The sequence below is a fragment of the Tursiops truncatus genome, chromosome 14 (assembly GCF_011762595.2).
Source record: "Tursiops truncatus isolate mTurTru1 chromosome 14, mTurTru1.mat.Y, whole genome shotgun sequence".
In the NCBI taxonomy this organism is placed as follows: Eukaryota; Metazoa; Chordata; class Mammalia; order Artiodactyla; family Delphinidae; genus Tursiops; species Tursiops truncatus.
The window spans coordinates 63,283,080-63,297,082 of NC_047047.1; the positions used below are offsets into that span (position 1 = coordinate 63,283,080).

The following is a 14,003-nucleotide window of genomic DNA, read 5'->3' on the forward strand; positions in this document are numbered from 1 at the left end:
ATTATTTCTATCACAGAAAAGAAAATGGAAAATGAGCTTAGCAAATATTTAAGAACAAAAAAAAAACAAGAATATTTGGAGATTCGCTTCCAGAATAATAAGGAAGACAAAAATCTTATTCCTGAAAAGCATCTATAAAGTTGGACAAAACTGTAATTTAAACAGAGTGGGTCAAACGGTGAAAACCAGCAGATACGCTACTACTGCCACAGGGGACTCTGATTTGTAAAGCTTGTCCGCTTAAAGTGGCTCAGTGGCGAAAAGAAGGCCCATCTACTCTACTATCCGAGGTCAGAATCCTGTGTAGGACAAGCAAAACACTAGAAATAACGAGAGATTAAGAAAGAAACATAGGGGGCTTGGTAAACATTCCACACATCCCACATTGATCAGAGGTTGCAAATATGTGCAGCAAAGACCAGATGGGGTCCAAGCCATCAACATATTCTCAGTCAACCAAGTCCCCATGCCTACGTAGAAAAGACCTGAAAGGGCACAAGAGAAAATAAAAATAAAGATAATAACATCCAAGGCACACCTGAACACAACCTTACCAGTAAACGTGTTTCGTCACAGCCAATTATCAAAATCATTGGCTGAATACTAAACTATGTGGACAGAGAGGCAACAAATAAGATACAAGTCTTAAAAATAAAAATCAGAGGGTTTCCCTGGTGGCGCAGTGGTTAAGAATCCGCCTGCCAATGCAGGGGACACAGATTCGAGCCCTGGTGCGGGAAGATCCCACGCGCCACGGAGCAACTAAGCCTGTGCGCCACAACTACTGAGCCTGCGCTCTAGAGCCCGTGAGCCACAACTACTGAAGCCCGTGCACCTAGAGCCCGTGCTCTGCAACAAGAGAAGCCACTGCAATGAGAAGCCCACGCACCACAACAAAGAGTAGTCCTCGTTCGCCGCAACTAGAGAAAGCCCGCCCGCAGCAACAAAGACCCAATGCAGCCAAAAATAATTAAGTAAAATAAATACATTTTTAAAAATAAATAAATAAATAAAAACCAGAGGGGGGAAAAAAATGAAAGAAACATCAGTGGCTGCTCACTGCAAACGAAACAGATTTCACAGATTTAGGCCAGGTGGGTTACCAAATAACCAATGCAACAACCACCTCCAAAGGGGGGTAAATCATAGTCCAGAGTTTCTACAACATTATTTAAAATGTCTAGTATTAAATTAAAAATTATAAAACATGTGAAGAGTGACACATGCTCAAGAAAAACAAAATCAATGAGAAATATCTCTGAGCACCCATATTTAGATTTAGCAGACAAATACTTCAAAGAAGTTATTGTAAATATTTTATAGAATAAAAGGAAACCAGGTATAGAGAATTAGAAGAACGAACGGTGAAAATGACTCAACAAATAAAGAATCTCAACAAAAAAACAGAAATTATTTTAAAAGAACAAAAGGCAAATAAATCCTAGAGTTGAAAAGTATCTAAAATGAAAAAGTTCACTAGAGACTCAATGCAGATTTGAGATGACAGGAGAAGGAATCAGTGAAATAAAAACAGATCAATAGTTGTGTGTTATATATGAAAGTTGTTAAGAGTAAATCCTAAGAGTTCTCATCAAAAAATAATAATAATAGGGAATTCCCTTGTGGTCCAGTGGTTAGGGCTCCACACTTCCACTGCATGGGGCACAGGTTCGATCCCTGCTGGGGGAAGTAAGATCCCACATGCCATACGGTGTGGCCAAAAAAAAAAAATTAGCTTATAACATTAATTGTAGATTTTTATCAAAAGACTCAATGTTTCTCCATGAGAGTCTTATGCTATTTGAATATACTCACAAGACAGAGTCAAATCCATTTGATTTACAGTCTACAGTGCTTTTCAAAAATCTACTTTATGGACTGTCATACATACATTTTAAAACATCAACTTTTCTGTCCTCTTTATTGTTATTAATCTCATCTTTTCAAATGCATCTTGATCAGTCAACCCTTAAAGAACTGGGGGATAATTTTTAAAGTGGTTAACTTCTCAGGCTTTCTCTTGTCCTTCAATTCATCTAAATAAATTCCATTACATGAGATCACTTCCTAGAAATTTTCATTGTCCAAACTCCATGAAAACATTAATCTATTTCATAGCTTAAATACTATTTCTCCTCTGAATCGCCAAAAGCTATCTCATCAAATAAATCAAATCATTAAACTCTGATTGCGTTTGTGGAAACTACTAGTATCTTATGAATATGTGCCCTGGGACCAGGTAACTCAGGTTCCAAACCCAGCTCCACTTCCAGATGGCCTACAGCAAATTATATTGTTTTCATTTTTTAAATCTTTCAGATTAAAATATTCCAAAAAGTTCAATGTATGGGTGTTCTGCTTTTATTACATTGTGGCAGTTTAATGTAGTTTAAGCACTCTGATGACAGACTGCCCAGGTCTGAACGCTGACTCTGTCATTTATTAGCTCTGTGACTTAGGCAAGTTACTTAACCTCTTTCCCTCGGTTTCCTTATCTGTAAAATGGAGACAATAACAGTACATAACTCATAAAGTTGGTGTGATGACTAAACAAATTAACAGAGGTAAAACTCTCACAGAAATGAACTGGCATATACATGATTAATAAGCTCAATTTATCCTTGACACCACATAGTATTTTAATGTTTTTTCTGAAAGTTCTATTATTCTAAAATTATTCTACACTGCTCATTTTTTAAAATAATCTAGTTGGATTTTGATGTTATTTGAAGATTTTTTTTCCCCTTGTTATTTCACTAGATGTGTTTCAAAGAAGGCAACCCACACCACTACGTCCACTGTTATCCTTCTTAGCCAAACTCTTAAAATCTTTTTAAAGAGAGGAAAAATTCAGGTTAATTCCTACCAGAACCACAAATGAGATGCATAACTCTTCCCAAACCCAATTCCTCTGCTAAGCATTGGTTATAGTTACTTAGGCTTCAAATATTTCCTGGCCCTAAATTCCTACTAAACAATCAATAGGACTATTCATTTTCTTGATATTGTCAGTAATTCCTTAGTAACACTATCTGTTACTCTGTATGAAGCCTCAAATGTTGCAAAACTGATTCACTATCAGCAAAAGGTTAAGAGTAAATAAGACAAGAAAAATTTATTTGGCAAAACTAATAATTATTTACTAAATACTTTTATTTCAGAAGGAAATAAGGACATGTATTTGTGCCAGAAACTTTACATACATTATTTCATTTAATTCTACCAAGCCTGGAAATAGGCTGCCTCGTCCTAGTTTATAAATAAAGAAACAAAGGTTTACTGAGTTTAAAGTAACTTGTCCAAAGCCACAAATTTGAGCAGATGCAGAGTCAGGACTCACAGAAACAACAGCAGGTTATTTTCTTGAGGTTAAAGCAGAGAAGATACTTTCTGAGAGACTTATTAACTTATTTAAATTAGAATCCTTACCTAGGGCAGTAGAAAAAAGTTTTAAAAACAGTTAAAACAGTAGAAAGATTTACGACTTCATTATAAAAAAAATAAATTTCCATCTATATGGATCTAAAATTCATGCTAAGTATGCACATAAATGAATGCCATATACATTGATTTTATAAGATTTGTAGAAGAACCAAACTAATCAATAGCTTACCTTTGGTGCATGCACACAGCCTGTCTGTGCCCGAGCAGTAAATGACAGAAACAAATGTGTCTTGTTCCTCAGTGCCCTCCTTTTTAGGAGGTTCCACTTTGGCCAAAATTTCAAAGTTTGAAAGATCTAATATTTTTACATATCCTCCCTGAGTGGTTATTACCAGGTGTCCAAGAGTAGAAATATCAGACTTTTTCTCTCTCTCAATGCCATTCTTTGAGGTTAACTGCATTTCCTCAGCAGGTTCCTCATAGTCATCCTCTCGATTATCCAGTATATCTGGCGGAAGCAAAATGAGCGAGGTAATTGTGTCCTGGGGATCTTTGATATGTTGGATTTTTATTGGCTCCTCTTCTAAAGTCACTATCCGAGTGGCATAATTCATTTTATAAAGTATTAAATATCCACCACTAACATTCCTCTGCTCAGGTTGAATTATCAAAGGAGTCTGTACATCTGCTGGTGACTCGTGTTGGATTATACTAATATTTGCACCATTCACTACAGCAAGATTTGATTCCAGCTCACCTTTCCGTCTATTACATAGTGCAGAGTTTAACTTATTTAAATTATTCAAGGCCTCTACTTGATTTATTGCACTCAAGGATTCAACAGGGCATGTCCGCAGTCCTACTAATAAATGAATTCCATCAGCACAAGGAGTTATTGAGTCTATACAAAGATTCTCCTCCTCCGCAAACTTTGGCAGCCTCAAACACTGAACCAAAGTCCCAGGCTTGGGAAACACAGAGTTCCACTTCTCAGAATCTGGAGAGGTAAGGTTGGCTGCTGCATCTGCAAATTGCTGAATGTAAGTCACAGGAGGATCCTGCAACAACAACTGCTCCTGACTATCCAGCTCCATTTCAATAATCTGTGGAACCGTAAAACCATCATCGTGCAAACTTTTACTCATTATATTGTTCATCTGTGAAAAGATTTTTCCTGCTTTCTCATCAGATTCCTTGATGCTATAAAGAAGCAAAATGGGTAAAGTCCTTCTTACCAGAGGAAAATTTAATTCTGAATTAGTGCAGGATTCATTGTCAGTTGACCCTTGTTCTGATATACTTTCACCCTGAGTTCTGCTTAAACCATCCAGTGACCTGTGAGAATTACTACTAATGGGTGAGGTAGCAGGAGATTTATATGTTAATAAACCTCCGGCTAATAAACATGGAAAGGGAATGTTGTGTTGTTCCTGGTGCTTTTCCTTTGTCTTTTCACTCTTAGAGTTGGTTAAGCAAGGATTTGCCCCAAGTTCTTCAAGATCCTTAACAGTATCTTCAAGAACATTTGCAACAATCTCCCACTGAAGTTTTTCTGGCTGCTGGAGGATGCTGAGTGCTGTTATATCAAGGCTCACGTCCATGGCTTCCTTCTGTGATGCATGCCCTTTGAAAAGGAACAATATTCATTACAAATGGCCTTGTGAATATAAATCAAAATCTGTAGTATAACATTTTCATTAATTTTCTTTTTTTTGACTCATCCAGTTGGTGCATTTTAATTACACTAGTGGAAGAATTTAAGACCTTTTAAAGGAAATTTAATCAAACCTGAGATGAATCTACTCAGAAAAACCACAGATGAATCTACTCAGAAAAACCACAGAGGTATTAAAGAGTTTCAAAAATCATTTTTAATTCAGAATACATTCTCCTGGCAATCTGTGAGCAAAATCTTTAAAAAAAAAAAAAAAAGGAGGAAAAAGGGTTAAAGAATGAAGACATTATTAGTATCAAAATAAAAGATTTCTGTCCTTCAACTCTAAACCAAAAATATACTCAATACTACGCATATGTCATTTATGCACTTTGAAGAATATCCATGAAACATTACTGTAATCTCAGTTCATCACCTCTCTCCCACCCCACCATGCTAATTATCAGCTGACTGTCATAGCATGCAATTTATTTCTAACCTCAGCTCAGAAAAAATAACTAGAAAAAAAAAGTTCCCAAAATTAGTCATTTTAAGTGAAATATAAGTGTCTTCAGTATTATCCTCTCATTTATAGTTCATTTCAAGTCAACTACATTACAATACCCTTACTGACCTTTTGTCTACCGTGTGATCTTCAAGCTGCCCCCTTACAAATAGTATAAAGGTCATTCCTCAGTCTCAATGCTCCAAAAATACCATCTCTCTCAACACAAAACCCTGAAGTAGGTGTCAGTCAACCTCTAAACCAGGTATAATCTCTTGATACTGAATGCAAAGTTTCAACCAATCTGTTTTTTTCCTCAATAGCACAAACTATCAGGCAACAACATTATTAGCAATAATAATGTAAAGGTCACTCTATGTAACTTGTGGAAATACCAAAAAAACTGGAATTGGTTTTACAATTTTAGATTAAGAAGAGCATAGAAGAGTAAGGAAATAAGTATAAAATAACTCAAGGTGATTGCATGGAAGTTTGAAAGTTACCCAAGTACAGGAATGAGCAACAGAGATTCATGGAACATCCAACACTTGAGATATACTGAAAGCTCTGTTTACACCATTTTTGTTAACGATTTCATATGCAATATATTCAAAATGCTCACGGACAGCTTTATCTAGACTTTCCCATTTTCTCAGCATAAACTTCTCATTTCACACAATGTCACTATTATCATCTAAAACTAAATCCATTTCTAGCAAAGCAGAAAAAAACTTTAGTTATAAACTTAACAATTTAATTGTACTAATGAAGCTGTTTAACCACTCATTTGACTGTATTCATGTGCAGCCTTTATATTGCCATGCAATATTTATATATATTTACTTTACAAATTTACTCATTTAGATATGAGGCTGAAAGTTGAAACATTATTTTGAGTGAGATTTTTATAACATGCAATACACTGTAATAAATCTTGAGGATGCTAACTATCTATTGGACTAAACTGAAATTTACTTAACTGATTTTTTTTTTTTTTAGTTATGGTAGGAAATTGCCAAGAAAAAGCTATTATGTACATATTAAAACAAAGTAAACTGACCATAAGTTACATATATTAACACACATTTAAGACAATATTCAAAAGACATGTGAGATGAGATTATCCATTAAAAAAGAAAATATAACAAGTGGCATTACTACTCTGTTTCTTCCCAACTATTTAATTGATGTCTAGGAAACAGCATATGCAGTACATTCTCCTCAGAAGATTGACAAAGCATGACCACTGTCAAATACTGCAGTAAGGAAAACTGTCATCTTTACTTGTCTCAGAATTTCTCAAACCTGTTGGACCACAAAATAAATTTTTACAGAACATACCTACAAATATCCTGCAGTATAATATTCTTCAGATAATCATATTGGGAAACCCTTCTCTATTCTGCTTACTTAGGTAGTAGTGTCAACCCACAGTTCTGCCAACCAAACTTCCAGAGGTTTACATTAGGCATTTTCCTAAAACCATCAAATTTCAATTTGAACTGTTCTTCAATCTCTTGCCAAACATTCTTCTCCTTCTACACAAGAAGGTATGTACCCTTAATTCTGATATATGAACCAAAGAGCAAACTTTTCTCTCTGACATGATCTACTTACAAAAGTCATAACCTTCAACTAATAAACAGATAAAAGTCTCTTAGTCTCCACTCACATTTTTGAAATTAAGAAATATATTCTACAATTTTTCAGACCACATCATTCAATTTGACAGGAAGAACTTGGAATTAGTAAATTTAAGTTTGGAAATAGCATCTATGACTTATTTTAGATACTTCAGGAATAAAATATATCTCCCATTAATATCACAAGCTCCAAAATTCACTAACAGTCTCTCAATATAAAAGAATTAGCTTAGAAGATACATATTTTACTATAAATCAATGAACTACTTACAAATCCTCAAATGAGGCAATTAAAAATTCTGAACTGCAAGAATTTTTTTCTCTTACCATGGTTACCTTTTAATACTACATGAGGACACCACTCCCAACCCTGAATGAGGTATCATAAAAAGAGTCAACAAAAATATACGGTAAGCGGGAAGTGAAGTAAACAGGACTACAGAATCTAAAGGAAGTGTGAAAGATCAAACGGGCGTAGATGAAAATGATAAAGGTAGAAAGGGGATAAGGAAATAGATCAATATATAAGTACTATAATTACAAAAATACCTACTGAGATCCCTAGACCCAGAGGAAAGAGCTAGGCCACAGCATACAAAGGAAAGGATAATAGCTAGAATCAAAAAATTTAAGAGCAGAAAAAGGAACAGTTAGTTCAAATACTTCACTTGACAAAGGAAAAACTGAAGCCCAGAGAGTTTAAGTGACCTGACAAGACCAAAGACTTATTTTGCAAGAGTTCACGCTCTAACCAGATCTCCAGATAACCAGTGACCAATGTATTATTCTTCATCAGATTTTTCAAAATGCACTAGTAGCCCTTTCTTTTGCAAAGGGATAACAAAGTGGAAAAAGAGCACTCTTCATCAGACTAAATATTTTAAATGTAATCAATTATTTTTCCTAGAGCTAATTACACATTTGTATATTATTTGGGGCCATTTCCTACATTTTTCTTGATTGTTTTCATTGCTAAGAACTACCTTAAAAGACAAATGAGGGTTAACCCAAAAATCAGTGCAGTATTCTGTTTGGTGGCTTTAAAAAGATTTTACAACAAATTGGAATTGAGAGCACCTGCTACTCTATACTAACTTTAGACACATAACTTTTAACAACTGAACTATACAAAACCAAGTCTCCCCTAAAGAGATTTAATAAGTCATATATGTCCTTATTTCATGACATTTGACATTAGAAAATAGCCAGAATTTAATAATGGTCACTTCTTTAAAATAGTGGCTACTTCCCAGGTAATCTGTTTACATATTTTTATCTTAATCAATTGCCAAAATTTTAAGTAACAGATGTTAATATCACTATTTTATATATTAGGAAGTGCAATCAGACTATAATAAGTGACAGAGTTGGGCTTCCCTGGTGGCACAGTGGTTAAGAATCCGTCTGCCGAGGCAGGGGACACGGGTTCGTGCCCTGGTCCAGGAAGATCCCACATGGCGCGGAGCAACTAAGCCTGTGCGCCACAACTACTGAGCCTGCGCTCTAGAGCCCGCAAGCCACAACTACCGAAGCCCGCGCGCCTAGAGCCCGTGCTCTGCAACAAGAGAAGCCACCTCAATGAGAAGCCCACGCACCGCAACTAGAGAAAGCCCATGCACAGCAACGAAGACCCAACACAGCCAAAAAAAAAAAGTGACAGGGTTAGGATTCGAATTCTGAGATGCCTTGCCTATAATATAACTACATTAAAATATGAAGCATACTCTTTTGCCTTAATATTTCATAAGTTAATGAACAAGGCAGCATTTATTTGATGCCTTAATGTCTATGATTTTATACTTTATAATTTATTCTCTATTCACCTGTGTTTTGGGGAGAATAAGAAATCATTAATTAATAAGTATTAATTTAAATGTTACTTATTTAACAATACAATACACTATACAAATAAGCTGAACACATTTGGAAGAGTTTAATGTCCCTGAAATATGTGACAAAGATTTAATAAGATTCATTTTAATTCCTTTGGCTCAAATAGGTACTATTTAAATTTTAAGTATGAAACTCTATGAACACACTACTAATTCAAGATCTCTGATACATAATATTTGAGATTTCTTTGTGTATTAATGAAAATTTAGAGTTTGCACTAAGAAATACAGAATTAAGTGGTATTTAGCTTTACCTAAAAACTATATAAATACAAGGATATAAAAAAAAGATTATCTAGTATTTTTTACATACCTGTCACAGAATCTGATCTGGAGTGCTCTTCACTGTCTGAATCCTCCAGTAAATCATCACTTAAAAGATAAATTAAAAATTAATTTCCATTTCAAAAAAAGTATACATAACATGAGACAGCAAAGAAAAAAGGACAATGTTACCACCATTGTTTTGCATCTCAAACAAGCATCACACAACTAGCTTAAATGATATATAAGTAGTTTGAGACCCTAACTGATTAACAATGCTAATAATGAATCATCTTAAATCATTAAATAAATGTTTGCCTGAAATAGAGTGTGGTAATCTCTAAAAATTTACAACAGAATCTATGGGAATTCGACAAATGAATAGGTACGACTAGGGACAGTCTGGGTAAATAAAATGAAAAAAGAGAAAAACGGCTAATAAAATCAAGCTCAAGCTTCCAGTAGTAAAATTTTAGTAACTATTCTATTACTGAATTCAGAAAAGTTACCCTAAAACCAAATAGAATAGCTGTATAAATATGTGTGTATGTAAGTGTTTTCACACAGATACGCATTTCATTTGTGTTTTGCTCTTGGTTTTTTTTCCTTGTTCGGGAGGGGCTGTTAAGACCACCTTGATAAAGCAGGAAAACTACTAAAACTCATAACTTAGGAGTCAAGACAACAAGACTCTTTTTCCTCTTCACTCAGGTGGCCAAGAAATTGCCAGCCTCTCTCTTTGCATCTAACGTTATCCTCAGTCTCCACTGTTAGCAAACAGGAAAAAAGATATAATTACAGACCACTCTAGCACAACATTAGGCAGTGTATGAACTAACAATCAGCACATTTACAGCAGTTCTAAAATTCTGATAACCTAAACTACAAAAATTAAAAGATGCATTTCACAAGAAGGAAAAGTAATTCTCCCTTTTTGAAACAATATATTGCACCTGCCATCTGAAATACCTAGGCATTTATAATGTTATTTTATTATGAAACGTAACCTGGAAATGTCCCTTAGAAATGCTTAAAGTAATGTCTGAAATTGGGGTGGGAAGATACTTGCTTAGATATTTTTGACATAATTTCTGTGTTTCAGTCTTTTCAATTGGTAATAATTAACCATAAACAAATTTTGTGCTATAATTTAAAAATAAAAAAGAATGTGAAAAAGATGAGCTGCTAATTAGCCTCAAGCCATTCAAATATTAACTGGCTAGTTTCAGAAAAAATAATAAAGATATTGGGAAAAATAAATCCTAAGAGGAAAAATGAATGATTGGGAATTATCCAGAATGAAGAAGTCCAAACCAAGAAGAAACTATAGGTTTTGAGGGCTTTTGCATTAAGAAAAATGGCCAAATATTACCCAGTTACAGAGACAAAAGATAAAATCTAGTAGTAGTGTATTTTAAAGAAGGAATTCAGCTGTCTTGAAGTTACAGAGAATGTTACAAAGGGTTGCCAGATAATTGCCTTAATTAGCCCACAAAAAAACAAGCTTTATTGTGAAATTCTTCAAAATAAAATAATATTTAAAAAAACATTATTTCTTCACAGAAAAATGCTCATACTACTAACTGATAAAATCATATGAGTAAAACCACTAAACTGTACACTTAAAGGGTGAATCTTCTGATGGGTAATGATGCATCAATAAATTTTTTTTTTAATCACATGGGTTTAAAAAAAACTATACACACCTAAACGTTAACAAGACTGGATGGTATGATAATGGGGACTCTACTTTTCTTCAATTTACTTCCATATATTTTCTAATATTTCTACAATAAACATGCATTACAGTTGACCACTGAACAACACAGGGGTTAGGTGCACCAACACTCCATCCATTAAGTGGAAAATCTGTGTATAACTTATACTAATTGCCCTTCTGTATCCGTGGTTCTGCATCTGCAGATTCAACCAACCACAGATCGTGCAGTATTCACTATTAAAAAAAATACACACACAATTGGATTCACGCAGTTAATCCATGTTGTTCAAGGGTCAAATGTACTTATATAATAGACACTAGATTTACTGAAGTCTTTTACATGATATAAAACCTTTTCCAAAGTAATAAACATGCAAAAAAATATATATGGTAAGTTTAAAATGCTTAGTTAAGATTATATATGCTAATACTACAGGTGTACCTTAGTTTTGAAATATAACTAAGATATACAACACTATAAGCAATTTCAAAGTTAAACTCAGGAAATTTTTGCAAATTTGAAAGACATAACATACAAATGAGGCATCCAGACAAAAATGTTAATTCATTAAAATTAAATGTGTCCCAAATATTCTTCCTTAAATAAATTCAGAACAAAAACAAATGTTGCCTTCTAAGTAGAAATAGACAAAAAACAATTGCCAAGCAAGCTATACTGCTAATTACTTTAAACTTCTTGGTTAAGCTTTAATTTCTTCAGTTAATGTATTATTCTTCAAGCTAATGAAGCAAAGCATATTTTAAGACAAAATATACTATATATACTATATCTCGTACCACAGAGGCAGAGGTAGTCTGGCTAATTATATCTACCACCAATTCAACAGGAATCCTGCTACCTCTGGAGGAAAGGAAGGAGAGAGAAAGGGCTTGAAGCTCCACCTCTTCAGCTTCCTCCTACCACCCCGACACACAGTAATCTTTGTATATGACTCATTTCACACTATCTTGGGAGAAAAGGGTCATTCTACCCTGGAAAGATTTTAAGTCTCTTAAAAAAGCAGGCAGTGCAATTTATATCTCAACCCTAGCACACGAGCTCAGATAATACCTGTCCGCAAGAAATACTGGACAAGTGTTTACCTAAAATGTACATTTTACCAAGGTGTGTATATGTGTGTGATCTTAAAACTACATCTTGACTCAATTTTTAATCCTCAAATTACAAAACTGAGTCAAAAGTTCTAGTTAAAGTCAGTGTTCAGGACACACCAGTTTCATTATCTTCTATGAATAATTTTCCACTAATTTCGAAGTAAATCAAAGAGATCACGCATGCTTACTTTTCAGTCTTACTGGCAAATATGGTCAAATTCAAGACAACAATGGGCCAACCGCTTTCCCATCAAGCTCTCACAGGGACTTAAAATAACTGAGAGCACCATGAAGCTTCAATTCAGTCTGTTCCAGAACTCAGACCACATTCATTTACCTACTAATAATTTCCACATACTAATTAGCAAGAGGGACTAGACAGAGGTAAACTTCCCATTTTATATGTTGTGAATTCCCCATTAATTTAAATAATGAAATCATTTCCATTAGTAAAGTTTTATATTACTTCTTTTGTGTGTGTGTGTGTGTGGTACGCGGGCCTCTCACTGTTGTGGCCTCTCCCGTTGCGGAGCACAGGCTCCGGATGCGCAGGCTCAGCGGCCATGGCTCACGGGCCCAGCCGCTCTGCGGCATCTTCCCGGACCAGGGCACAAACCCGTGTCCCCTGCATTGGCAGGTGAACTGTCAACCACTGCGCCACCAGGGAAGCCCCTATATTACTTCTTAATGAAAGTGCATGCCACCAAATAAGCAGACTGTGAAATAAAAATGATAAATCACTGTGGTGTAACACCAACCACACATCAGCAACACAAGAAGCCCTGCAAGTGAAATGATAGATCTCAGTATACCAGGACACCTGATCAGTTACACAGGCTCCATTTCACATGGCTACCGTCAGAATCTTAAAAAGTGGTAGCTGCTGTTGCTGAAAACAAGCTGAGTGGCTTATGGACCCCTTCATTCTGCCTACATTGGGAGTATCGCAAATGTTGCTCTATAATCCTACCCAGTTCAGAGTTACAACTGCAGAGCTTCTTTGGAGACAAGTAGGTAAGATGGGATTTTAATTGACTCTCTTTCCCCCACATAGGTCAAATACAGCCACAGAAATCATCAATCTCCAGAAAAGCTGAATAGAATAGAATCCAGCACAACAATTCTACCAGAATCTTTCCTTAGCATTAATTATTGTACCTCAACTCACTGCTGACTACTGATACATTTATTGTTTTAAATAATTAGATCACCTTGCCTAGCCATGGGTTATTTCACTATTCATTACCACTTCTATATTTTAGCTGCTAATGAAAAAAGGGGAAATGAACCAAATGATTCAACTGCTCTATGAAAAGATTTAGAAGAAGGCAAAATTACAAATCTAATCCAAGGATTTCATTTCATTATTTAGACTTTACTTTTCAATGGTGTGATTATTCCCAATTGGCATAGATTGAGATAGAAAATAAAGTATATTTTATAGACTATGTTGTTTGTGAATGACAATTTCTTTCAAGAATCAATTATTTCAGATTTCTAACCAAACACTGAGTCTCTAATCTCTTGAGACTAACAACGTTTTCTGCCTCTTTAATTAGATTTAAGAGAATATACAATTTAGGAAAAGAAAACACTTAACTTCTATAAATATTATCAAAACAAATTTACATACCTATCTCCTTCCAATTTTGGTATATCTGAGCAACTAGACGAGTCTTCCAGCCATGCCAAAGTTGGTCTCCTAGATTCAACTGCTGAGCTTGGTTCTCCTGAGAGAATAAGCTGTTGTACAATTGCTGGATCATATGCATTAATTTCAAATTTTAAGTGCACCTAAACAAATAAATGAAAAGCCTAAATTTAC

The 14,003-nt window shown here is 34.9% G+C and overlaps 1 protein-coding gene across 9 annotated transcripts in view; it reads right to left on the reverse strand.

Moving 5' to 3' along the window:
* Window positions 1–14,003, reverse strand: part of BIRC6 (baculoviral IAP repeat containing 6) — a 238,238-nt gene that overhangs the window by 176,953 nt on the left and 47,282 nt on the right. For all 9 annotated transcript variants that reach the window (XR_004521845.2, XM_033838758.2, XM_033838755.2 and 6 more), the window contains exons 8-10: window positions 13,812–13,972; window positions 9,392–9,450; window positions 3,614–5,008 (exon numbers count right to left, since the gene is read on the reverse strand). Coding sequence is in view for 8 of the 9 variants with exons in the window: in XM_033838758.2 (XP_033694649.1) it covers window positions 3,614–5,008; window positions 9,392–9,450; window positions 13,812–13,972 (1,615 nt within the window). In the remaining variant the exon portion in view is untranslated. The remainder of the gene's footprint in view (window positions 1–3,613; window positions 5,009–9,391; window positions 9,451–13,811; window positions 13,973–14,003) is intronic.